The sequence below is a fragment of the Pteropus medius genome, unplaced genomic scaffold, assembly GCF_902729225.1.
Source record: "Pteropus medius unplaced genomic scaffold, Ma_sr-lr_union100, whole genome shotgun sequence".
Lineage (NCBI taxonomy): Eukaryota > Metazoa > Chordata > Mammalia > Chiroptera > Pteropodidae > Pteropus > Pteropus medius.
This window is the reverse complement of record NW_024349798.1, coordinates 8536571-8564265: the sequence shown is the minus strand read 5'-3', so window position 1 is coordinate 8564265 and position 27695 is coordinate 8536571. Positions and strand designations below refer to the sequence as shown.

Genomic DNA, 27695 nt, shown 5'->3' with positions numbered 1-27695 from the left:
GCGTGGGGGTCTCGCTCCAGATCAGACACAGGAGCTGTTTAGAGAGACCCCTCTGTGGCCAGGCCTGTAGGGGCTGCGTCTAACTCAGAGCTCCCATCCTCAAATTTAGCTTCTCGAAGGTCATCATCTGCCAGTCTTCTGTAAACACGCTGGCCGAGATCCCTGGCCTTGACTATGGCTCTATTAGGTGTTAAAAGGCAAGTCTGAATGTGCACACAAAAAAATCTGCACTCACCTTCTCTAGGCCTTTACTGGGTTAAGTATCAAAGAAACACATTTAACAGAGTACCCTGAAATACACCACATGGGAGGGTTCCGAAACTGCATACGGATGCTTTCTGCAGCCACGCAGCGAGGATGCCAGCAACCTGGTAGTCGAGATGCTGCACGAGGCCATGGCTGAAATGAAGAGTTAGTGGCCCACTGTGTTTAGTTCACCTAGTAATTATTTTTTTTGGCCACATGTGTTCATTGCTGACACTTAGAGTTCATCTAAAATAGAGGATTTCTGTTTCTCTTGAAACATTAGTGGAAATGGCAACTTTAGATTAAGAATCCCCCACAGAGTGATTTTTTTGGAGGTGACCAACGAGCACCCCACTTAACTCCTCAGTTTGCCACAGTCACCACTGCTCCCTATTGTGTACCTGGCTTGGGGGCCAGCCATCAGCAATCTTTTGTTGTTACCCTGTGATGTTTTTCTTCTAGCAGAGAAATATTTTGCTTTTCCCAGTACAAAAGTACAAGATAGTCCCTCCCACAAAACTGTGAATTTGTTAGACCTTCTCCATTTGCTCATTTATTTTATCTGCCCAGCCTCTGCTGGCATCTGACTATTTGACCCTTAAACTAGTATGTCTGTCTGGAAGTTCAACTCACTACCTATAGCAAAAAAGTAACGAGATGGCTACATTATTTTAGACTATTGTATAATTAAATTTTTAGGGCACTTTGTACCGTGGCACTGTGTTAAGTACTTTATCTCCTGTAATAGTCAAAAATACTCTGTGGAGTGGGTCCCATTATGTCTACGGTTTTCATTTGAGTAAAGTAAAGTGTGGAGAGTTTAAACAACTTGCCTGCCATTCGCTAGCCAGTGAAAGGGAGCACCGATACAAAATCCACCTCTCTCTACAGTCTATAGTCTAGGATCTTTTTGTTCAATTTCATTCTTCCTAAGATCCCTAAGAAAAGACCTCCATCTAACACTCACACTCCTCCAGCATCCAGGAAATCCCCAAAGAATCTGGTCCTTAACTTGTTTTGCAGAGCAAACATTTGCTCTCCAGTGGGCACAAGAAACCCCTATTCCTGTCTAAAGACTGGTGACCACAGGGAAAAATCGGCAGGCAGCACAGAAGTAGCTCAATTCTCTCCTTGTGGGACTTTCTGATGGACAGAGTTTCCAGACCCCTATATGTCATCCGACAGTCTTTTTTTTTTTTTTAATATCCAAGTTCGAACGTTTTGGGAGATGGAATCCACACGCTCCCTGATAGAATTAACCATAGCTCTCTATAGCACAGCCTCCTAGTCACGTGTCTCATTGCCTTTAGGGTCCGGTCTTATTATAACATCTCTGGAAACTTTGCAGCTGCTCAAATATTTGTTGGATACACGATTGCAGGAATGCACGACTGTGATGTTGGCATCAATAGTTATATTTCACCATTTGATGATGACCTCAAAATGTGATGACTCTAGTGATAGATAATTTGGCCAAAATGTAAGTTCAGTGGTTTGTGAGAGTCAATTAGGCAGCTAATGAATCTTACTCATCACTTAATTTTCACATTTCAATGTGACTTCATCGGTTCTGATTTTCTTCTCTTTTTGTTCCTAGTTTTACTGAGGTATAATTGACCACTAAAATTTGCACAGATTTAACTTGTTGATTTGATATACGTATACTTTGTAAAATATTTGCCACCATCGAGCTAATTAACATACCCATCATCTCACATAGTTACAACTTCCTTTTTTTGTTTCCTGGTGATAATATCTCCCTTAACATAATCACTCCTGCTAAGGATCTGAGAGGCCCCCATATATTGTTGGTTATGTCGTATTGCAATTTCTGGGACCATTTCTTTGCAGCGACGATACTCATGAACTAAAGAGAAGAAAAGCTTTGGTAACGGATTTTCTTTGAATATCACAAGTCTCCATGATCTCCTCTGTAGAAGCCAACTGTCTTTATGTAATTAGGATTTGCATTTGATTTTTTTTTAAGTCAGTTCTACTGTGACTGTCCATTGACCTTGTAGGTACCCTACTCGGTTCATGTGACAGGATAAGACTCTGAGTGGCCCCTTTCAGGGATATAGATGAGAGACCCACGTGACTTATCTGGGAAACTAAGAGTGCGCGGCTACCCAGAATGAGATGCGAGGTGTTTATGCCAACATCTGGCAGGAATTTGGGGTCCCCACTCAATAATCTTTTTGTTACTATAGCCTGGTGGTCATTTAAGTACAGCTCTGTAAGGTGATGGGGGAAAGTGATGCACACACACACTGGCGTGGCCAGAAGATTTCATTACTGCACAGTAAAAGATTTCACTAATTACTTCATCTTGTCTGGCTTCGGTTTTTGCATCTTTAAAACAGGGATAACTATGTCCTCTCTATAAGGCTTCGTGTGGGCCCACTGCATTTATCCATTTATTTTTTATTTTTCGACTGCTAAGTTTATTTTTTATTTTTATTTTTCGGGGGCCCACTGCATTTAATATGCTTAACATATGCCAAACGGGCAGTGTTCCAGAAATGTTGGCTGTTAATGAATTGTGTGCAAAAATCCCACAGGTCCATTTTTCAGCCTCCGGGTATGACACTGATCAATAACTCTTTCTTTAAAATAAATATGCATACATATGGCTTAAGGAATAATATTTGGCTTCCCTACTTCATTTTCTCACATAAACAGTTCACATGAGCATCTATGCATATGCATGAAAACTTGCACGCACATAGGCACACACATGCTTGTTACTTCATAGTTGTTTAAAATGTCCAATAGTCAGATTGATGTCCTCATGTATCAACTCTGGAAGGTGGCAGAGCCATCATTTTTGCCCAAGTAGAAAGGCTCCATGACATGGAAATCAGAGGTGGCTTCATTTCAGCCCTGGGCATTCAAAGTCTGTTGTAGAAATTTTCTATTCCCTTTAAGATATGCCTTGGGCTGTTGGAGCTGAGAAAATGGGTCAGCAGAACAAATAATTTTTCTGCAACTCAGAGCCCGATCATACTGAGGGTTATATCTCTGTTTAATGGTGCCCCTTTTAAAAAATAAGAACAAACTGACTTAGCCAAATTGGTAGCTAGTGGCACAAGATAGAAAAAAAAATGAGAACAAAACTACAAAATGCTAATATTAAAAAACAAAATTTAAATATCAATCAAGTTGAGAGGTTGAAATAAATCCATATATCCATTTTATGGTATATTACGTAACCACTAAAAAGAATGAATGTGGTCTGTACATATTAACATTGAAAGAGCTCCATATTGATTATTTTGTAAGAGCCACTTAAAAATGATATGTACACTATAATACCATTTATATAAAAAGAATGTACACGATACCATGAATGCCGTAAATATATACTTACTCCATAAATATGCATGAAAATGCAAAATAAAGGTGTAGACAATAATCTTCAACAGTGGCATTCTCTGAGGGACAGAGATCAAGCTGGCAGTGGCACTATTAAAATATATTTTAGACTTTTCTTGAATGTTTCTTTCTTTTTAAAAAATGAATCTGTACGTCCGTATTTCATATAAAATAAAAATGTTAAAAATGGTAAATCCCATGCATTTCCCCTTATGACAGTAAAAAAATTATATTATTCTTAAAAATCTACGAAACAAAGGAAAAATATCTTCCAGTAACATGATTCATCTCAATGATGAGCATTTTGGTGTAATTCCCATCTTAATTTCATTCACATCATGCTATACGTATAATTTTTTATTTGGAAAATTTTCATTCATTATGGAACCCTTACAGTCTTCATCCTGCTCATTTTAATGGGTATAATATTCCACTAAGCATATATATCCTATTACGTTACTTTCCTGTGAATTTTCGGTACAATTAAGTATGTAATTAGCATATCACCAGCTTTTCTCCCTATGTAGTTTAAGAGAGATTTACCCTAAGGAGGATTAAAGAATCAAAATGTTTGAACATTTTAAATGACTCTTCATATACACATGTGAATTCTTAGTGTGCAGAGTGTTGAGACACCTTCTTGGTTACTAAAGGCAGAAATGCGTTGTCCTGAGGGGTATGCGACAAACAGCAACAGCCTTACCTGGCCCAAATGGCACAGGGAATGTTTAAAAGGAGTAAATAATACACTCATACATTCTGCTCTCACTATGGACTTCATCATGAGGCATCTTCTAAGGCACTTCAAAAGCCTAATAACTCCAGAGAAGGCCCTAAGCCAGAACTGAATTCTGCAGTCACACATTCCAAAATGATTAGTGACCGATGAGGAGGTGGTGATTAAAAAAACAAACAAACAAAACCTCCATCCTCCCTCAAGCAACTATCATAACAACAAATTAAATTACCCAACTAATTCCCAAATAATTACTGTGTCTCCCCCGACCCCCGAGTGGGAGTTACTCGGGGGAGACTGGGAGAAGGGCTTGCCCAGCTAACCTGAAAACTAAATTCGTCTCTGTAGAGGAAATTATCTCATTGATTCAGGTGGTTCACTGTAGCAGGTCAGCAGTGAGGACACAGTCGCCATGCTAAGGCAAATATGACTTGTTGAAACAGATTCCCTAGTTAAATTACTTAATAGATTCAGAGGTAGAGGCGATTCCTTGTGAAAGGCCAATCTGTACTTACCATTTGTATAAGGGTTGACAGTCTTTTTATTTGTCATTACACGTGCTGTGGCATTATTTACCTATGTACATAGAAAACTCAAATGAGCATTTATTCCAGGGCCAGCCCACAGTTCTATTAGTTGCATGCATTATGACTGTGATTACTTATTAAAAAAGCTTCAAATGCGGTACAATTTATAAAAGGCAGTAGGTGCATAACAAAATCATACATTTTTATAATTACATTTACTTCATAACCATTTTAACTTATAAATCATTTCAATAAAGCAATGTCATATCATTTAAAAGTTTAATAAGGAGACAGTAAAAGCAAATTAAAAGGAACTGCATAATTGAAGATTTAAAAGCATGCGTGTACTCCATGGTAACACAGAAACAATATTTTTTTAAACATAAAATAAAATTCATATGAAGGAACATGCAGTGGAGTAGAATCGGGGAGAGACAAGGTACGAGGGAACATAAATGTCAAAAAAAGGGACAAACAAGTTTTAGCCGTGTGCAACACTTTGGGAGGGAAGAACCATGGGGGAAGCCACATCTAGCATTCAACACTTGGAACAAGAGCCTTTTACATCGCAAGAATTAACAAAACCATTCAAGCTTTAAAGTCACAGCTAACAAAAGGAGAAAAGAGAGGGTGCATTGTTTAACACAATATGGAGTTAACGATCTGAGTAAGATGTGCACCGGTCATATCTCAATCAAGTCAGTGCCTCCCAGGCTAGCTTAGAACGTACACTCAATTACAGGCGTACCAATATCCAAAAGAATAGAGCATCAAGAAAACTTAATACGACAAGTCAAAAAAATTCACGTGGTATATATATATGTATATAGATATATCAGCACTAAATACGTGTAACGGCAGATGGACTTCACCACTTACCATTCACCACCATCGCCAGCATGGGTTTGTATACAGTTACCATGGTTACTGAGAGTTTGGTGAGGGGCCTAAGCGTTACCGTCGAGGGGGGAAAATGAAAGGCAAAATATGCAACATCTTACTCCAAAGACTAAAGCATTTGTAACTGGTTTTTTAAGTTTTAACAAATATGACCCTGTGGCCACGTTGAGGGAGATCCAGTGGTAAAAAACAGGAGATTCTGAGTATCGGAATTTTAGCATTAATTTTACTGATGGAGCGGGGCTAGATGGTAAACAGGAAATCCCGTTTGCTTATTCATTATATTATCAAAAGAATACAAAATTTCAAACTGGCTTCTTAAAAAAAAAATGAAAGGTTTAAGGACAAAGACCTCTCATTTTTTTTTTTTTAAATGTTGTTCTTTCAAATGCTATTTCTTTCACAATTTGGCTTAATTTGCACACCACTGTGGATCCCTCGTCAACCCTGTAGCGGAAAGAAAAAGAAAAGAGAAAAAAAAAAAACAAAACTGCTCTGTATTTTGTTTTGTTTTGCGACACTGTCTCCACTGTTTGGACCCTAACGCACCCATTTACGCTAAAACATGGAAAATAAATAAATAAATAAAGAGATAGATAAATAAATAAAAATTTTTCAGATAAACCTTTCTTTTGTCTCACATTTGCCATCCACCTTTCAGCAGTTATCAGAGTAACATAATAAAGTAAAATTAAAAAAAAAAAAAGTAAGGCCAGTTTTCCTTTTTATATATAAATATATATATAGAGAGATAAACAATGAAAAGGGAACAGGGTCACATACAAGACACGATGATGCATCTGAAACAACGAATGAGCGTGAAGCAGACATTTATAAAAAAGATGTAAAGGAAAATATTTTGAACATGCACCTCGATTTTACGGCCCTCTACCACGGTGCCGTGTAATTTCTCCCTCGCCCTGTCCGCATCGGCACTATTTTCGAAAGTTACGAAACCAAATCCCTGCATGCAGGAGGGAGAAGGGAAAACAACATGCAGATTATTATTTCAGTCAACGACCACTGTGTAACGTTCTCTCGCTTTAATTTCTATGTCTTGTCCTGGCTTCCGTTCTGCAACATGCAAATTAGAGAAATTATAAGAGTACTAAGATGTGCAATCAGTAAGCAACCAATGTGAACAAGATAGTTTTTTTTCTGTCACCAGTTAGCTGTAACCCCTGAAGAATTCAAAGAATGATACCCGAAATACCTTTCTAAATGTCACTACAGAAGAAAATAAATCTAACGGAAAGAAAATGAGATCAAAATAAATTTACGGTGTCTTCACAGAATAAAATGAAATAACGAGGAAAAAAAAAGGGAACCACTTTCTTGACATGCAAATTAAGAATAAAATAAAATAAAACATGTGCACGAAATTCAACAATGAATGCCAAAATTTTCTAACATTGCCTACAGAGTCATGCTGTGTTGTTTTAAGAACATCTCTTCTTCATGCAGTTTTAGGGTTATTCAGATTTGTCAATTCTATAGCCTTTACTTCTCAAAAATAAAAATTAGAAGCCTAAAAAAAAGGAAAGACCTTTTTCTGGAATAAAGCTTAAACACTTTGATCTAATAAACAAAATAATCACATGAAATGAATAGAAATAAACATCAATTGATAGATAAATGCAAACGGTTCAAGTAACGTTTTTGTATTAACACTTCCCTCTCCCCTACCAAAAACATAACATACGTGCTTCTGAATCTGTCAACTTTCCAGACTACTGGACTAACCAAAAAGGGAAATGAGTAAACATATTATAAAGTTCTGAGACATTATGCGGATATTGATTTGTCATATTATTGGGTAGGAAAAAAAGAAGCTTCGTGAATAGAATGTTATTTAGGATAACACTCTGGGCACTTCCGCTGTCACTGACATAACACGTAGACCCTTTACGTCACCACTGGCATATTTTGTGTTAATATTTCAGCTCAAAAAACAATCCCACTAAACGTCACATTGTCAAAATCCATCTTTTTTTTCTTCACTGACACTGTTCCTAAGAAGAGTACAGAAAATATGACACATTATTTTTAAAACCCCTAAAAATATGCGTACATCTTGTTCAGACATATACACCAACCTTTTGAAACCATTCCAGCGTCAATTTGCCCAGCTCGTTCTGGCTTTCACGGTGTAAACTAGGTGAAATCATTCTGTGTGGGTCTGTCTGAACTGTCCACAAAAGTAAGTGCTGGCTTTACGTTTAGTTGGGGCAGTAGGATATTTTGTTTTACTGATAAAATAGACAGTAATTACAAGGAAGGGGTAGTTATAACCGACTAGTGTTAATAGCCAATTGGTTGCTCCCTAGGCCACTGAAGTGCTTGCCAAAGCTCAGGGTATTTGAGAGGTATGCCCGATGGCCTGCCTAAGAGAGAAGTACCTTTCAATGTTAATATGGGCTCATCTATAGCAGCCACCTGCTGTGAATGAATTCAGGCTAGAGTAGATGACTACTTGACAGTATTCCATAGAGAAAAAAAAAATGAATTTCTTTACTTTGTGGGGTTGGACTAAATTACTTTTCATAATAATCCCCATAGTGAGGATCTGTGACTATCTGGATAGGTCTGGATTATTTGATTAATATAAGATTATATGCTTCATAACAGGAGGGCCCTATTTAGGTAGCACGCCCATGTTAGGAAGTCAAATATACTTACTTGCTAACTTAATAGTTTTGAAATGATAGCTTTTCAATGAGCAAAAGATGCAATTTGGGAGGGCGGCTCTATTTGATAGCTCTGACTCTTGGCCAGTGGGTCTCAAACTTAGTTGCCCATCAGAAGGAACTGGGAGCATGTGAAACACTTAGATTCTGAGCCCTGCCTGCCACGTATCTACCAGATCAGAATCCCCTGAGTGGAGCTCAGAAATCTATTTGTTGAAAAAGCTACCATGTGGCTTGCTCAGTCATTGGATTCCCACAGCTTCTCATCTCACTAAGCACCACCAAAAGAAGGCTTTGGTTTTCTGTATGAAGTAGAAATTATATTCCCGATTTCGGCAGAGCAACCTATCGAGTAGGGTGAATTTTTGAAGTGAATATCTACTTGACGTGGTTACTTGGATCTCAGATGTAGGAGTGCAGACAAAATCATACAGCGATGTTCTCTTCCTCATCCCTAAGCCAAATTTCCTATCATCAATACATTCAATTATACCATACATTCAATAAATAATAAGGGAAGCTAGGACGCTGGCTGTATCGGGGCAATTCTGTCATTGAGAAAAGAGAGAAAGTCCATAGGCCAAGTTTTATAAATGACGACATCATTGGTATCTACGGGCACTAGCATTCCTTGTCATCAAAGTACTGAGAAGAATGTAGCCATGTGAAACTAAACATTCAACCCACCTGTCTAACATCATCCCAAAGAACTAAGCCACCACGTATCTACTCTGAACCCAAGGCAAACCATCCTGGCATTATGTATGTCAGGAAGAGATGAAGGCAGAGATGGAAATATATTTTGAATCCCATAAAAGTTCATACATTACAAAGGAAGCACTCCATGCCATTTTCAAGTTCTCATTTTGATTTGAGGTAAAGATAATATGTCGATTCCTTTTATTATTATTCTTACTCTCATAATTTTCTGCTAACTTTCTTTTTTCTGAGCTGCTCAAGACTTCTCAGTCCAAGCTTCTGAGGTGTAGAGACTGGGCAAAGATGAGCTCCCAAAGGGCTTGCCTCATGGGCTTTCTTACCTGTTCCTGGACCATCGTACCAGACAAGAAGTGACATGGCCTCCTGGGTCAGAAGACTGCCAGAATTCTCATCTGGGAAAGGACACCATAACCAGAGAGACTGTCACCTGGCCATTTTCTGGTACCCTCTTCAGCAAGCACGAGTGCCAGGCAACTGTCAAGAGCTGGTGTTGAGGTGGTTTCTTTCGATCACCTCAGAGCTAGAATTCTATCTCAAGGAAACAGCAACTTGAAGTTCTCAAAAATATTCTCAATATTTTCATCTCACTCTTAAAAAGGGGAACAAAAGCAGCACATTCCGGACTGAGGAGCATAGGGACTGAGAGCGGTGAAGATGTGGAATGCCTCACAGGTCAAGAAGGGCTATGTGAAGAAGGCATGATGCTGCTGGACAAGAGGATTTGAGTCCCGTGCCACCCCTGATGGGAAGGCACGATCACCAGGCCAGATAATGGCTACCTTAAGATAGACTGCTGGACCAGTGTGACTTGATTATTTTAACATCTTTTAGTGAATCGTGAATTCTGACCTTCCTGTATCCCAGTTATATTTCTACTTTGACCTTGTAATATACGTTTAGGTGACATTTTCCTTTTCTGTATGAATGCAAATACAACATCTTATATCTCAGATAAAGGCTCTGAAGCCCTCAAGATGGAAGAGTGCGATGATTTTTCATCGTATATAAGTCCAATTCCTCTAGTTTCTGGTGCAGAGAACTTCCTGTCTCTACAAGGGGATCTGCTGACGAGAGTCCGAAGGTTCATTTTCCTGGCACTAAGAGCTTCACACCTTGCTTCTTCTCAATGACCTTGGCACGTGCAGCTCCTTTGCCTTGAAGGGACGTGTTGCCCCGTTCCCTTCCCTGGGAAATTCTCACTCTCTTTTCTATCTCAGCTTATATGCCCCTTCCTCCAAGAAGCCCTCCCACCTTCTAACGACATTGGTCTGTCGGCCTGGAATCTCGACAGCCTCTCTTTGACTACAGAACACAGCATACTGTATCACAGTTGTTTGTCTGCGTGGTCTGTCTTTCCTGGTGCTTGGGAAAATCTGTGAGGATGATGGGAAGCATTTCTGTGTCGCTCACGGCTGATTCACTTATCTCGTACCTAGAATGTAACTCATACTTAAAGATATCTACTGAATCAAAGATCGGACCGTATTCTTCCTAGGTATATTAAAAGCAGCTGTATAGGGCTATATCTCCTAAATAAAACATTTCAGAGCTAAACACAAATGTTTTTAAATCTCCCAGAAAGGAAAAATTAATTATAGGCTCTCTCGTTCTCATTATCAAATGCTGGCATACCTTTTTAAAATGTGGTTTCCTGGTATACTTGCTATCCATGTATGAAGGCATTATTTATGTGATACAATTCTAGCATGATGTAGATACTGCTTGTGCATGTATAAGTGCATATGTGCACACGCTTACACACACCGAACACCCACAGAACACACAGCCATACTCACTTAGCATTAAGTGACTGGCCTCGGAGAATGGCCAGGAGGTGAGCTCCTAGCTCTTAAGGGCTCACCCACTTCCTGGCTGAGTTTCCATCACTAAATGATAAAAATGAGGTCATAACAGTGGTTCAAGTTTTTCAGCTATTAAAATGGAAATGTTCCTTTAAACAGGCCTTTTCCCGTAAAGGATAATGTCAAATATGAAAAATATCGCCGTGTGAGCCACTGCCCCATTCAGCAGCTCCCAAACGGATGGTCTCAGTGACACTCCAGTCATACCTGCCTAAACAAGCCAGCCCCAACACCTGCATGACTGGTTCTTTGAGAGGGCGCACCCCTTGGTGAGAGGCTATTTTTGATGTTTCCAAATCAAAGGAGGAAAAAAAAAGAAAAAAAAGCTTCACAAAGTCAGTCTCTGGATGAGGCAAAGTTAAGTGGTCTTATTCCCAAAGCCCCAGAGACAGGCTAATCACGGGAATGACGGAAGAAGTCTTAAAAATAGCACCGCCACTGTACTTTGAAAATAGCAAGCGATATTCTTCTAATGTCCCAAAACAGCTCTCGGAAGGAATTAAAGAGCTTTCTTCAGCTGGCAAAAGTTACAAAACAAAATATAAATTAAATAGAAAATTAAAAAAAAAAGGCTCTAAAAGCAGTAGCGTTACAGACTTAGATTGGAGGGACGCTGGCCAGCGTTCCATCGCCCTCTGTAACTCTGCCAAGAATACCTCAGGCCTGAGTGAAAAGGATTAGATGGCGTACGACGTTTTCCCTTAGTGCACTTTGCTTTACCCGTATGGAAGGAGTCCCTTAATGATTTTCATACAATAAGCGGAAAGAGAGTTCACTTCTTTTTCCCCAGCCTAGAGGCCAAACTGCTGACATAGGACAAGAATGACTGTCTAATATGTGAAATTATAAAATGACGAGGTCCCTGAGATAGCAGGACCAGATACTATCATGGATTGGGTATTTGTTTAAAAATTTATTTGGCGTTAGCACGACATCGTTTGGGCTGTGGAGGGGTGAATGCAAGAATTTCCTTGCCTCGGCGCAATTGGCATTATCCTATTGTTAATACTAAACCTACTTAGGAGGAGAGGTACAGACTGACCGAGAAATGATAAATTCAAATGTTTGCTTCGTGGGGAGGATGCGGTTGCTATATTCAAGGGGCTAGCACTTGCCGCCTTGGATAAAACTGGTTCTTCCTGGTAACCCCCGACTTGTCCCAAATTGCCCATGTAAGGAAAGTTACGGGGCTAAAATAAGTATCACGGTGTATCGGGTGGTATGCAGTGTCTCTCAATATCCACTTGCACAGTCTGGGTACGCAAGCAAAGGGAGCTTAAATGTCCTGACCACCGGGGGAGTGGTGTTCTGGGGAGAAGGCAGAGCTACGGAGTGTCCCCTTTCTAGTTGCTTCTAGGAGCCTGGTCACAGCACCGGACCCTGGAGTCACTCAGTGGCTGCTGCTATGTCGAGGGCACGGTTTTCGAGTGGGTTTCTCGAGCGTTCCGTGGGTGCAGGTGGAAGGAGGACGCGTTAGCAACCAGGAGGCGAAGGGGCATTTTCCTTTCGGATGAAGCACTGGCACTTGCCGAAAACGAGAGGGCACCGTGTCTGTAACTTTAACGATGGCCCTGGAAGGTTTGTGGAAACATAGATGGCTGGGCTCCAATTTCAGGGTTTTTGATTCGGTAGATGTGGACTGGACCGTGAGAATTTGCATGTCTAATAAGTTCCTGGGTGACACTGGACACTGTATTTAGATGACTGCTGATACAGAGAATGTTTGGGGAGAGTTTGTTCTGCTTCTCTTTCTTCCGACATATGTCCATTTTGAAAGTGCTGGAGCCTCTCTATATAACCACCGGTTTGTACTAATATCGTTTGCTCTAAGGAAATCTATGCAAAAATTGCTTTCCTAGGGAAAAGCAAACCTCAAAGCAGTGGCAAATTGCAAAATGTGAACTGATAAACATACGTATGATATAAAACTATATTCGAAAGGTTGGTGTATATGAGATTTTTCTCCCCTACAACCCAGGAAAAGAACTGCACTTTATTAATACAGAATAATCACATATTTACCTGCTCATGAGACTATCAACTCACTTTTTAATATAAAGAACATAATTATCACTGAAAAACAAAAATGTAGCAACAACATTATTTTTTTAGGCATGGGTAATTTTCCTCTGGAAACTTGATATATATAGAGAGAGATAGATATAAAACAGCAAGTTAAATTACCCCCTTATATCTTGTAAACTGAACCCAGCGTATGCCCCACCACTTTGCAAACTAGAAGTGGTCGCTAAAGGAAACCCACTGAAGTCTACTGTCACAGTGTGCTAATTAAAACAGTGCAGTTGTTTCCCATTGTTCGTAACAAGCATTCTAAAATGAGCTAAACCATTCTAAAGTGAATTAAGTTGCTTACCTTTGAGCCTCGCTCATTAAAAATAATTTCAACATCTAAGATTTTACCAAATTGCTGCAAAGAAACAGAAATATTTTATAAGCAAGAAGAGAAATGGAATACATCATATTATGCACATCGGTAACTATACCCCGAGTCAGAATCTTTTTTTTTTTCTCTTTTCATACACGAGGACATACATTTCATGCTGTTCTAGCCTTAAACAATGCTCTTAAACCAAGAGAAAATACGACCATACATATTATTCCCATGTTATGGCCTTCCCCATGGAGTGAGATATCGTAGCAGGGACCCAGGACAAAACAGGGAATCGAGGGGTTAATTCCACTTTCCTTTCTTTATGTGTTCATGATTGCTTTCCCAGGCCCTGAGCAGCAGAGATTAAAAATGGCTAGTGTGTATGCTGACTCTCCTTGGCTACTCCATTAATCTCTGGAGAAACACCCTTGATGAAGTGGGATTTGGGGAGTAAAATGTCCATATAGAATATGATGTTGAGGATTTTGGTCCCCGGACTCCATAAAAGCTACGAACAGCCAGGCCATGTAAGACAAGTAAAGTACAAAATGACAAAAGCAAGATTCACTAAATGAACACCCATCACGTAGACATTGGCATAGCTGTGATGAGTCCTCGGGCTGAAGTGTACTTCTCTCAGTAGGATTCTTGTTGAAAAAAAAAATGGATTTTAGACAATTAGCATGAATAGGCTCTATGAAAAAGTGAAGGCGACTCCATGTTTTAATGTTTGGAAACACGGTTTCAGATGACAAATAAATTGGGCAGCCAGAGAAGATACAGATGCCTCATTAAATTTAAATTCGAAAATTTTTCAGGATAATTATACCCTGTGTAATACTGGGGCATACTTATACTTAATAAAATATTTGTTATCTAAAGTTCAAATTCAACTACTGTATCTGATATATATATATATATATATATATATATATTTTATTTGCTAAAACTGGTGGTTCTCATGAGAAAGGATATCAAGCAATTCTTGATTCATCTTTAATCTAAAATCCTTTTCCCTGACCTTGGAATCCTGTCAGTTTTCTTGATCACATGACGTGGAGTGGGCATGTTTGAGCGGGATCTCTTCTACCTAAGTGCAGGTGGGAGAAGGTGACATAAAAGTATGCGACATGGCCCAGGACAAATCAGATACAAAGTCTACTTTGATGCACAGTGAGAGCCAATGCTCCTGTTAGTGAGGAAAAATTAAACGGACAACAGAAAGTAATGTTTTCACCCTCTTTTTCCTTTATTTTGAGCTTTCCTATTGTTTCATTCATTTGCTTCCGCAGCCTGGATTTTTATTGCATCCTTTATTACCTAAGGAGAGTCTATGTTCTGTCTCTTTCCCCTGACTGGAAAGCATTAGGCAGCCTCTATGGAGCAGAGGACAGAGTGGTCAGGAGGGAGAGATATAATAGGAAAGGAACAATTTGAACACAGATTATTGAAGCCCACTTGCCTGACCAATGAGTTTCAGTCCTAGATTGCTGGGAGGCCCTGATAGCAAGTATCAAGAGGGTTCTACTAAGATTTAAGCAAAAAAAATAATTTGGAACATAGAGAGGCTATCCTCTGGAACATTCAAATAAATCTACCTTCCTTAGAAAGACAGAAAAACATATGCATCCTCTAGTTGAATATAAATAGCTCCAAACCTTGAAATGGCAGTAGCTCTGACTACGAGAAAAAGAAACCCAAGGCTTATGTCATCCTGTGCCTCTGAAACGTGGTCGTTGCTCAAAATATGTACCCACCAAGGGGACTACAGACTTGAATCATTTTTTTGTGGTTGTTGTTCAGCCAAAGTACTTCTCTACTTTCCAGAGAGGCAGAAGGCCAGAAAGAAATCAAGAAGAAGGAGGTTCAACTAGGAGAGGACATGGAAGGGCTACATTGCTAGCACATACAGGCGTGTCTCGAAGGTATCGTGGATTCAGGTCCAGATCAGTGTAATAAAGTGAATATCACATAATGCAAGTCATACAATTTTGGGGGTTTCCCAGTACATACAGAAGTTATACTGTAGTCTGTTGAATGTGCAATAGCACATCTGATAAACGATGTACATACTTTAACTAAAAAAGACTTGCTAAAAAATGCTGTCATCTGAGCCTCTAGAGAGTTGTAATCTTTTTGATGGTGGAGGGTCTTACCTTCAATTTATAAAATAATGCCATGTCTGCAAAGCACAATAAAGCGAAGTCTGATAAAACAAAGGTCTGCCTGCACAATGGGAATAGCGAGAAACATGCAGCTAACTCATCCTACAATTTGTGGACACTCAAAGAATCTTCTGGTCAAGAGAATATTTTTCTACAGAGCGTTTTCAGTGCCCTAGATTTAGGCAGAGAAAATCATTAAAAATAGAAGAAAACTTTGAGATTTGGGAAATGAAGCCTTTACCATTGAAAGGTGAACTAAATTTCATAGTAAAAAAAAAAAAAAAAAATCCTCCAGCTTCGTCAACTCCTCAGAAGCAGTAATTTTGATATAACCTTAGAAAAGCCAGTCCACACAGATGCTGTCACATTTATTTCAGGCATAAGAGCCTGGAAGCACACATATTTGTGGATAGGGATGCTTGCAAAGGACTCCTTCTCAAACCATGAAGAAAATGTCATCTATGGAACATTCTCTAAGCAGTCGTCACAAAAACACTTCCTTAAAAATAAGATCTGGTTGAGACAGAACCAATCAAAAAGTAATCTTAGCACGTGTCCTTCCCCAAATGAAACGATGACACCATCTGCCCCCAAATGGTTTCGAATGTTTGCCTCTTTGGCAGCAGCCAATGGGGCTGATGATACTCAAAGCCGGGGAAAAGAGCTATAAGGAGAATGCTGATGTAAGCCCCGTTTCTAAGACAGTTGTATACTATATTTATAGTATCAACAGTTTAATTGGGGAGTTTGGTACTAATGATGTAAACACAGCTGGCACGTTTTCAATTTAAATAGACACGACTCATTCGCAGACATAACTAGCGTTTGTTTGCTCAACATCAACGTGCAGCAGCGTTCCACAACGTCTCGGAATCCACGCGAGGTGTCGTGGTGCCTGTATCATGAACACAATCTGGAAGCTGACAGGCACACACGTGGGCAAATATGTAGCGGGCATTTTTAGACATTCTCAGATCGAGTAAAGTTTCACTGTGAGACTGTGAAAAATGTTCAACGGATACAGCACGAAACACCAAAGTAAAGATTAGTTCAAAGAGTGTACAGAGAGGCTAAGAAAAGACATCATTTGGGTTTTCTTGGGGTCGACTTCGTGTTTAGGATGCAGATCTAGGAAGCACGATGCCATGTCCAAAAAATGGCTCGACTACTTATAATGTCACAGTAGATGGAAACCTGGCATTAACGTCGAAGGTGCAGATATCTCCATTTTACTACTAAAAGGTGATCATGGAAGCTTCTTTTGTATGTTCTAAGAGTCATGTGATCTGTTTTTTGGTGGCTATAAAGGAAAACTTCAGTAGATCACATGCATGCTCAGAGCATCTGTGTTTTGATAACAAGGGTACTGTGCAATTTGAAACCTGTACTATACTCGCTGAGCAGCTATTTCTGAAAACAACTATGTGACAGAATATGTTGTATCCGTGGTCTGGATATATTAGAACCATCTCTCTCACCCCAAATCCAGACATGCTTAAAATTTGAATATTAGGTGAAATTACGCTTTGTATTTAGGAGCAAGACATTGTAATTAATTTGGTGGAAATCTACACATTCTTTTAATGGGATCATCAAGAACTCCACGTAAAGGAAGTACAGGCTTGTGAATGATTCCCGGAATGAAGACAGAGCTCAAGAAGAAAGTAGCTAGGCCAGGACCAACGTTCCATCCACTGAAACATCCAGAACCAGTGCCCCTGGATCTCATATGTCAGAGCCATTCACTCGCACCTCAACTGGTGTGTGGAGAAGATTCTGCTTTGGATATTGTGGCCACATAACTTCTCAACCAAGGAAAAGTTCCATCTTAAAAGAAAAAACAAAAAAAGAAACCTATAACGAGCTAGAAGATGTAATGACAAGCACTGAAACGAATGCCTCCAAAAGAGGAAAAGAGTAAGGAACGTGAAGTGCCCAAAGCGTGTGGTGGAAGAGAGACAACCAGAATCGCAATGACGAGGCACCGAAGCCACAGATTCGACATCAAATGTGACGCACCTGCTGTAATCATGAGGCCTGCAGAGGCTGCAAAACTTCGTGATTGAATTATTCATGGCTACGGAAGTTATGCCAGGGTTTTAGGCAGTTTGAGAAAGGAGGATGCTTTTGTTGCCTTGTGGCGTTTTCCGTTTGAAATCTCCATGGCCGTATTTAACAGAAGAGACAAAGGAGAAAAACACGCATATCTTCGAGAGGTTTTTATTTTGTTCTCTGTAATTGCCCTTATTGTAGCTTCTGCCAGAGTGAAGGGACAAAGGGAAAATACATGACCGAGAGGAGAGAAGATATCTCATGTACGAATGACTTAGAAAATACCTGATTGGCGTTAACATGTAATTTCTCCAAGTAACTATGACCCAAAAGAGGAAACCCTGCTAATTCTCTCACCTGAAGTGTGGGAAGCTAATGAGAATGTTGACAGATAGCTACCTTTCAATGTGATTTATGCCGCTAAATGTGGCACATAACCAGAATGGGTTTGCCACCACCGACGTTTGGCCAGGAAGAATTTATATATTATTATATACTACATACATACATGCATATATATACATATACATATGTGTGTGTGTGTGTGTGTAGTGTATGTATGTATATATATATGTGTGTATATACATATATATTTATATTTATATATATATATTTATATATATATTTATATATATATTTATATATATATATATAAAACACACATATATATGTGTATTTTAGTATTAAAATTCCATTCTTCAGAATGATGGTTGAAAGCCAAAGAGGCCTCAGATTTATTGCTGAGTCCAAGAATTTGTATCTGCCCAATAAATTTTATGGGTGAAGCCTACGAAAAAGATCTTGCATTACTTTTCTAAATGATGCAGATATTGTTTTGATAAACAAAATTTATTTCTGTATTTTTGAATGCATGCTGAGCTTTCTTAATTCATAGATAGTAAGTGTAACTATCATCTTGTCAAACTGACATCTTGTCAGTTGATGGACAATTCTGACTTTTACAAAAAGCGGCTCTGAAGCCAGCAGATTTTTATCATGTTTTGACAACTGGTCGTACGATCGATCTTTTGGCATGGTTTTACTCTGTGCCACCCGCCCTACGCCTGCGACAGCAGAGAGGCTCAGATATTCATGCACGCGGCATCCCTTTTTCAGGAGCCCTAGCCGTGAATACTTGGAATGCCTCTCCAACTTTGCCAGCAGCTCTCTGATATCTTTCAAGATAACCCAGATGACCAGGGAGGAAGCAGCACCCTCAGGGGTGGGAATTGGGGTGTGCTGTGACGAGTGACACCATGAAAGAGCAGGAGATGGTCATTAAGAGGACCAAATTCAAAGCCAACATCCCAGTGACACTTGATGCGTAAAGATGGATACAAGTGCCAGACGTCTTCCTAACCTGATGTGGCAAAAGGAATCGAATTCTTCTGGCTGCCCATCACTCAAACCTGGTCTCACCGCTTTACACACGCTTAACCCCCACTTTCACTTGGAATGCTCTGCACTTTTCAAAGTCATCTTTGACCTGAAAGTGCCCGAGGGTATCTCTGCTCTGCAAGAGTTAGAGGGCTCAACTCAAGGTTATTACCAAATGAGAGAGATGAAAGAGCAGAAGCTGACCTTTTCCTCGGAAATGTCAGGATTCAAGCCTGGGTCTCTTAAATATGAGGACGCTTGTTCTGCTTTTGTGTCAAGTGCGGACTTGATAAACATCATGCATGTTAAAGAAATAAAAGGTGCGAGCGAACCCCACAATTACAGAGCAGCAAGCCAGAGCTCCCTTTTTTATTTGGGGGAATGAGATCTACTGTGATCAGAACGAGGCATTAAATGTGGGCTTTTTCTTATTCTTTTTGTCATATTTGCATCCCTCCAAAAACTCTTAGAAGAACAAGCTCCAGGCAGCCAACCTTTACTCTAAGTCGAATGTTAAAGATGCCATTCTGTTCATGGAACCCACAGGTATGTCCCACCAATGCTGGGATGTCACAGATAAACAAATAAACTACATTTGCAAACAGGAATGATACCCAAGCCCATCACGGCTTTGTCCTTTGGTGGAACTGAGCCCAAAGAAATGGCAAACTCATCCTTTCCCAAGGTGGATAGTGTAGATTTTGTCCAGAAAAAGGATTTGGGTCATGAAGTCTCATGAGGAATCAACCCTATCATTTATTTCCACTGGGTTGGTGATGGCTTCCAGCTCACTCTGTATTTTGCAGTGGTGCCTGGGAGAGGCAGTCATTTGTGGCATGCAACATCACAATAAGAACCTCTGAATCCTCGTCATTCATTCCAGGAGAATGTACACTGCAGGATGCAAGTCAGACTTAGAAATCTCTAGATATTTTTGTTCTGTTCTTTTTAAATGAATTTTTATGCAGAATTGAATAAATGCACAGTGCCTGGGAAAGACCAAGGTATGAAGGCATATGTCATACTAATTTGGCAATTGCAATAGCAAGACGAACCAAGATGACACATAATGTTTATTTGAGCCGTGACATGGGGTCCTGGGTCCCTCAGTTTGGAATCATCAATGGGTTTGTTTCAACAGTGTGTTATCTGGGAGTTCATTTTCCATTTGCCCGTCAGGTTACTAATTAGGAGGAGACCATTGGCAAAATGAAAACACGGTGGACATAAGCAAAGAAATTTATATGAAATTCACAAACCGATCCCAGCTGCAATATACCCACAGGCTAGAGTTTTAAAATACCCCCTTTTCCCCCCCGTATGTAAACGTCTCACCTTTGTATCGTAAATATCGAGAACTTACATGGAGGAAAGGGTTCCGGGGTACCCCAGAGTGCGCACTGCAGAGGAGAAAGGGGGTACTTACGCCAAACATTTGTCGGAGGTCCGGGTCTCGAAACCGGAAGGGGATGTTGGAGACGTGCAGCCGCTTGGGCTGGGACTTGTTTTCTGTGTTTTCCGAAGGTTGTGTCTGGGGCTGGCCATCCGTTGGCGCTGCGTCATCTGTCTGCTAAAAGAAGAGCAAAGCGAAGAGGCTCTGAGTGCACCCCAGTGCTCTTTTCCAATGTGCTTTTGCACACCTGACGTGCTGGGAAAACGCCAGAACGAGAAGGAGCTGCTGAGTCATTCATTCATTCAACAAATATTCACTAAACATCCAACAGTGCCCGTCATGGATCTGGCCTTCAGCAGTAACCGAGCAAAGATCCCCACCCCTAGAGAGAATAATTCTCACGGGAGAAGTCAGACAATAAACTCGTTAGAAAAATTACATGTGGAGTTGGCCAAGAGAATAAACACCATGGAGAAAATAAAGCGAGGGGAGGGGCTAGTTGGAGCTGGGGCGGGGGAGGGAGCAGAGTTTTAACAGTTAATCAGAGAAAATCCCATCAAGAAGAGGCTAATATAAGGTAGGAGAGGGTGAACCCTTTAAGCGAGGTTGTTCAAAATCTTAAGATGTACCTACATAATTGTTAAGGCTGTGTAAATAAAATACTAGTAAACATAGTAAAACATTTGAAAAGGCTGCTTGGTAGTCTGCAGACCAAATAACCATCTGATTGCCTTAAATATTTTTATGGCCTGCACTTTTTATTTCTTGATCGTGCAGACCTGCTCTCCCATCACAGTTGGCCCCATATGGCTATTTAAATGTACACAAATTAAAATTAAATTAAATGTTTCCCATTCACGCTGGCCACGTTTCAAGTGCTCAGTGGCCACATGTGGCCGGTGGCTTCCATACTGAACAAGTAGATCTAGGACATCTCTGTCACTGCTGAAGGTTCTATCGCACAAGCTGGTAGAGACAACGTTACATCACCGGCACACCTCATGGCTCTGCTTCCTACTCCACCCCTCCCAAATATAAGCCTGGATAACATGCTATTGCATTGATGTCCATATATAGGCAGGAACTAGAAGAAAAGTCACAGTAACTTTGGTATCATCTTATAGTCATTCCCATGCTCTGGGTTCTAGAGTTTTGGCATTCCAGAGATGCTTCACGTCTAGATACTTTCTCTGCAATTAGCACTCCCTGCCCCCAGGTGGCAGTAGATGCCATCTGCATCAGATACCTGCTTCTCAGAAACCAAAATGGAAAACCCAGGTGGAAGCCCATCAAATTTATGAGCAAGGATTTGTCTTCACCTACTTATAAGGAATTTAGAAGCATATGACTGGGACAAAACTATCAATGCAGGCAGCCAGGTATAAAATAATAAAATCTCATAAAGTGGAAAATAATAATTATATGTATAATTATACACACACACACACACACACACACCCCAAAATAACATCGGCATAATTAGCGACTTTCTCATTAACCCCGTGTTAACTGGCAGATTTCATTTGCGTTCTCCATCCGAACACACCCTGAATTGCATTTCGAAGTCTAGACCTCCTCGTGGCTGGCACACGACGGGTGCAAGCTGGTTTGGTACCAAAAGCCCTATCAGATGACTTCATCGACTTTCAGGTGCAATGTCATGACAACAACGACATACTTGGCTGTTTTGCTCATGCTGTTGGAGTGAATAAGAAGGATGGGGATAGTTTTCTCGTCTGGAAAATGAACAATAACAATAGTGCTCATTTTATAAGGCCCTGTGAAGACCGAACACAATAACGTACACCAACGTGGCCGAGTTTTTGGCACATGGTCTATAGTCAATAAGTGAAATGTAATACATTTTGTAGAGTGCTAATTTTTGTTAATGTCAAAATAGAGGTGTAAGATGCCTCTCTCAGGAAACATAAAAAAGGTTTTCATTTGCTTATCAAACACCTCTTTACTGAGCAACTACTGTACAAAGGACACAGAAGTCAGTCCTCCAAATCACTTGTCGTTCCCAGTTTAGTGGACGATAAAGAGTTAGAAAAAGATACACTGTTTTGTTTGTAAGATACACTGTTTAGTGCTGGGATGAGAGTGAATCGCAGAGGGCTGAGTAAACTCAAATTCGGGACACACGGCACAGCTGGAGGTTCCACGAGGCTTGGCAGCTCTGCGGGTTAAATCTTAAGTGGGGCTGTCTCAGAGAAGGGGTGAAGGGGATTGAGGCTGTACCAGCAGGCGGAGAAGCACAGGCGAAGACACGGAGAGGTGAAACCATGTTCGGGATTCAGGCAGTGAGTCTGTGTGGACCTTGGTGTCGCCGGTCAGGGGAGGGGCGTGGATGGAGGGGCAGGAGACCACCTTGCAGAGGTAGGTGAGGGATCATGAAGGGCCCTGTGTGCAGAGCAAGAGTGTACGATTCATCCTACAAGGTGTGCGGAGTCACGGAAGGGTCACAACAGGGTGTGGCGTGACCAACACGTGACACAGAGGGTGAGCTGAGCTACATGACAAACGCCTATTTAATGGCTGGCTGACTCACTGGCTGAATGGGTGAATGGATTACGAGTGTATGAATAAAGGATGAAGGAATGAGTGATCAACTCGTCACCTTCAAGGAATAGCCGAAGAACAATGTTATAACACGAGACCCAAAGAGAATAGAAACTGTGTTTTCTCTGCTGGTAACGTGAGGTTTGGTGACATATCCATGAGATGTAAATGACCTTGAATCATGGGACTGTCACTTTTTAGAGGGGTCAGGGGTCTTAGTACTCTGAGTTTGCAGAAGCAGAAACTGAGACCGAAGTTTCTAGCACGCTTTTGCCTTCCTGCTAAAAATTGCTGTTTAAATGCAAATTGTCACCAGTTCCTTCTCGTCCCAAGAAGGAAACTTAGATTTGGATTTGTGCAGAACTGCTGGATGTTTCAGCTTAATAAACCTAATTAGGAATTACAGAGATTATGATTAAACATATTAAATGATTAATAGCATTACGCCGCTCATGTGAAAATTAAAATTAATCATCTTTAGTCAAACAGGACTTTGGAGAAATCTTTGTGTTTTTTCCTTTGATAAAAACATACAACGCTCAATTAATCATTTTGTAGCGTGCGCGTATACACAAACACCCATCAATTGTTATGTCGGAATACCTGTGTGTTAAAAGTAATTTTTAAAGATAACGCGTAAAATAAAAAAATACATCAAAAATGTTTGACATTTGCAGGTGCACAGAAAGGATAGGATGTCAGGATCCAGCCACTGAGGAAGAAAAACAGAAAATAATTTTTTTTTTCCCCAGATGGAGCATCCCTGTTTCTATGGCGTGATGGAACGTAAAGGATGAGATCATGGTGGGGACACATGAGATGGGAGGTGAACAGAGCAGCTTCTGCAGAGCTGCAGGCACGTGATGGGGTTACGCCCTGGGGAGTGACCCTTCCTGACTCGCATCCTGAGGATGCTGGGGTGTGAGCTTTCTCGTTCCCCTTTCCTGAGAACTTTCGAGGACGACATATTCAGAACACATCCATGTTCTACATCCCTCTATTGGTCTCCTAGAAAAATGACCGCAAACTTGGTAGCCGAATGCAACAGAAAGGTATTCTCTCATAGGTGAGGGGGCCACAAAGTCTTCAATGAAGGTGCCACGCTCCCTCAGGGGACTCTAGGAGGAGACCCTTCCTTGCCTCTTCCTACTTCTGGCGACATCTGGACGACGTCTCTCCGCTCTCTGTCTCCGTGTTCACGTGGCCTTCTTCCCTCGGTGCGTCTGGGACTCAAATCTCTGTCTGTCTTTTTCTCCTTAGCCATTGGTTCTAGAGCTTGCTGTAAATCCAGGGTGATCTGTCCTGCAATCCTGAACTGAATCACATCTGCGAAGACTCTTTTTCCAAATAAGTTGGCATTCCCAGGTTTACAAAGTTCGAGACATGGCCATACTCTTTGAAAATTATCGTTTAACCCACCACGGCCCCTTATAAGCAAACAAAGAAACCACAAGTGAGTGTGGAATGAGTAGCTATTCTCAAGAAGTGAATGCATTTCCCACTGCTTCAGGCCGCGTGGGGCTCTCAGAAGGGTGGGCCTCAAACCAGGTCCAGAAGAAGGAAGAATGTCCACCCCTGCCGGAGCTTCCCTAGGCTCCCATCTGTCACACTGGGCACTTGAATAAGGTCCCACAATAGACAGAAGACTTGAGTCTTCCTTTTACCTGCCCAGGCTCGCAGACTGCCTTTCTTTCGCACCTGCGACTGGACTCAAGGATTCTGGCTGAGAAGTCCCCCAGCAGCCCCCCAAAGCTGTCAACACTCACGAAGGGCAAGGACCTGCCTGCAGGTTCCCCGAGCTCAGCGCCGTACATCACATGGATGGATTAAGTCATCCCCATCTCCCTGAGAGGCTCATTGAAGCCGATGGCAGAGACACAGAATAAAATTTCGAAGGACAAGAATAAAATGATGTGGAAGCCGCTCGTGGGACGAAACTTCTAGAACGCGTGTTTCTGGAAGGCGGAGACTATGTGGTTTGCAGTTGCCATCCCCAAGGCTGGGTCATGTCGAGGCTTAAGTGGGAAGTCACCACCAAAGGAACAACTCTTGGCCCGGGTCTGATTTTTAAAAGTCATTTAGGCTCCGAAGTGGGACCCAGCTGAATTGAAAAGCACCTGATAACCAGGTTTGGAAGCTCAGAAGGTGAGCGAGCAGGTCTTCTCCCAGACATTCCCTATCAGAGAAGTCGTCCCTGGCCCCGGTAGCTAAACCGGCCGCATCAGTACCTCGGCTGCCCTCGCCTGTGGATTTTTTCTCCATGGCCCATGCCGCTTCTTATCTTTATGTTACATGCTTCTGTTCATTTGTATAGTGTCTGTTTTCTCCCCTGGAATAAATGCTCCAGGAGAGTCGAGACTGTGAAACTCTTTGCTGTCTTATCCCTGTGTCCTAGAGCAGAGTTTCTCATTGATGGAACTAGGGACATTGCAGGCTGGTTAATTCTTTGAGGTGGGGCTGTCCTGTGCCACTGTAGGGTGTTCAGAAACATCCCTGGCCTCCACCCACTGGATGCTGATGGTCTAAATTCTGAGTCGAGACAACCAAAAAGACCTTCTGAGGTTCAAATGTCCCCGGGGATGGGGGACGAGATTGCACCAATCAAATCTGCTGAGCACTGAGCACATGGTAAGCTCTCAGTATGCATCTGTGGCATAAATAAATAGGCTTGGTTTTGCTAGGACTGAGCTGCATGACTGCCAACTTCGTGTCTCTGGGTCTCAGTCTGCATATGCATAAAATGATAAGTATGAATCTGTCCTGGCCTCTTTAGAGTGGGGTAATGGCCTCAAAGTCTTTGTGACCGTTAAGTCCTATGTGTAAACAGGGGTCATGAGAGTTACCATCAGTATTATCAACAGTATTAGTAATCATCAGCTTCTGTTCTTTATTTCTTGGCTCCTGGGTGTGGAAGACTCTGAGATGCAGCCTCCCCAGCAGGCAAGAAAGGCTGCAGGACCCCACGTGGACGGACAGTTCATTAACCTCAAGAGGTGGGTTTCTGGGCAGCTCTTGGCAGTTTCCCCGACAAGCTCATTAGGGTGGCAGAGCCAGCTCATGCTCGGGCCCTGTCCAAAGGCCCTGGGAGGAGGCAGGATGTGTGCTGCAGAATTTTTCCTAATAAACAAACTCCCCAGATATCGGCGTGGGTTATAAACGTTAAGAAAACACCACTGGCACTTTAATCTCCTGAAGATCACTTAGTGCTTCTGCAAAGACCTTAATAAAGAACCGCGGGGCCCCCTCTGCTATAATCGTTCCTAATTCAATGAATAGCTCCCAGCAACCCAAAGCTAATCCTGGCGAAATTGGATTTCGATATTGACCAATCCAGGGATGACTGTTGGAGAGACTATGCAGAGTCGTGTAGAAGTATCCGCCTTTCAGAATCTGGCCCCGCCCCCACGGCTTCCTCTCTCTCAGCCTGTGTAGACAACGCTGAGTTTGCCCACCGTTCGGTCTTCTGGGGGCGATGGGGTATCTGGGAGTGGAAGCGCAGGCGAGGGCTTTTTCAGCTGGATATCTGTGAGTTACACTCCAGTTCCATCCCTTACTAACCCAGCTCCCTAAACTCTCTGAGCTTCAGTTTCCTCGGATGCAAGCAAGGAGAAATAATTTCCATCGCAGAGTTCTCCGTGGTTCCAGATCGCTTGCAGTGATATAGGTGACCATCACGAGGACGGATGAGTAAAATGTGGTGAAGTTGTCGACAGAAGTCAGAATTCAGGGAGAAATTAGAGATTTAGAAGCAGTGTTGCCTATATGGGGAGGTAACGGGGGATGACGATGAGAAATAAAACAAGAACTGTATCAAAGGATATTTGATGATGGGTAGCAAATTATGCCACCCCAAAACATGCTTCTTTGGCATAAGGATTCCTTTGAGCTGATTATTTTTGAGAAACAGAAGACACGGGGGAAGCTCTGAGAACAGAGCAGAAGCCACTCTTTTGTGAGGGACATTTACACATATCAGGGAACTCTACACTTGTAAGAGCTTCCCCCGCTCTGGACAGAAGAGAACAGGACCCTAGATCGCAAGAGACTCATCAATGGAGAAGGCAGCTGACTTACGTCTGCATAACAACCTTCCCCTCATCCACTGTGCCTTTCCTGGCAGCCTCCCATCACTGGCCTCCCCTCAGCATCTTTTGTCTTTAGTTGCTGATGGTATTTAAGGTGGCGGCTTGGGCCGTTTTGGGAGTTACTCGGTTTTCCTCGGTATTTCCCACATGTACAGGAGGAATACATGTTACTAAACTTCTGTTATTTTTCTCTTGTTACAAGGGGCTCAGCCAGGAACCTAAAAGGGTAGAGGGAAAATTATTTTTCCTCCCTATATGATGGAAATTTAAAATGCATGTACTCACAACGCAGCACTAGATACAGTTCAAGGATGGTGGTCGAGCACTTTTGAGCAGTCCTGTCTGATAAAATCAAATAGGAGCCACATATGTAATCTTAAAATTTCTAGAAGCCCTATTTCAAAAAAATAAAAAAAGAAATTAGTAGAGTGAATCTTAAGAATATATTTATTTCAAACCAATTTATCGAAAATTTTATTTCAATATGTAATCAATGTAACTGATATCTTACATTTTTTATGTACTAAGTCTTCAAAATCTTATGTAAAATTTGCACTTATGGCTCATTATCTCAATATGGATGTTAGATTTTCGGTGGAAATACTTGATTTATATT

At 41.3% G+C, this 27695-nt stretch overlaps 1 protein-coding gene across 1 annotated transcript in view; it reads right to left on the bottom strand.

Annotated features, from left to right (window-relative positions):
* The window catches only part of RBFOX1 (RNA binding fox-1 homolog 1), a 342312-nt gene that overhangs the window by 101456 nt on the left and 213161 nt on the right, over positions 1-27695 (bottom strand). Inside the window, exons 3-6 of the mRNA XM_039885290.1 lie at positions 20466-20609; positions 13428-13481; positions 6656-6748; positions 4873-4933 (exon numbers count right to left, since the gene is read on the bottom strand). Coding sequence (XP_039741224.1) covers positions 4873-4933; positions 6656-6748; positions 13428-13481; positions 20466-20609 — 352 coding nt within the window. The remainder of the gene's footprint in view (positions 1-4872; positions 4934-6655; positions 6749-13427; positions 13482-20465; positions 20610-27695) is intronic.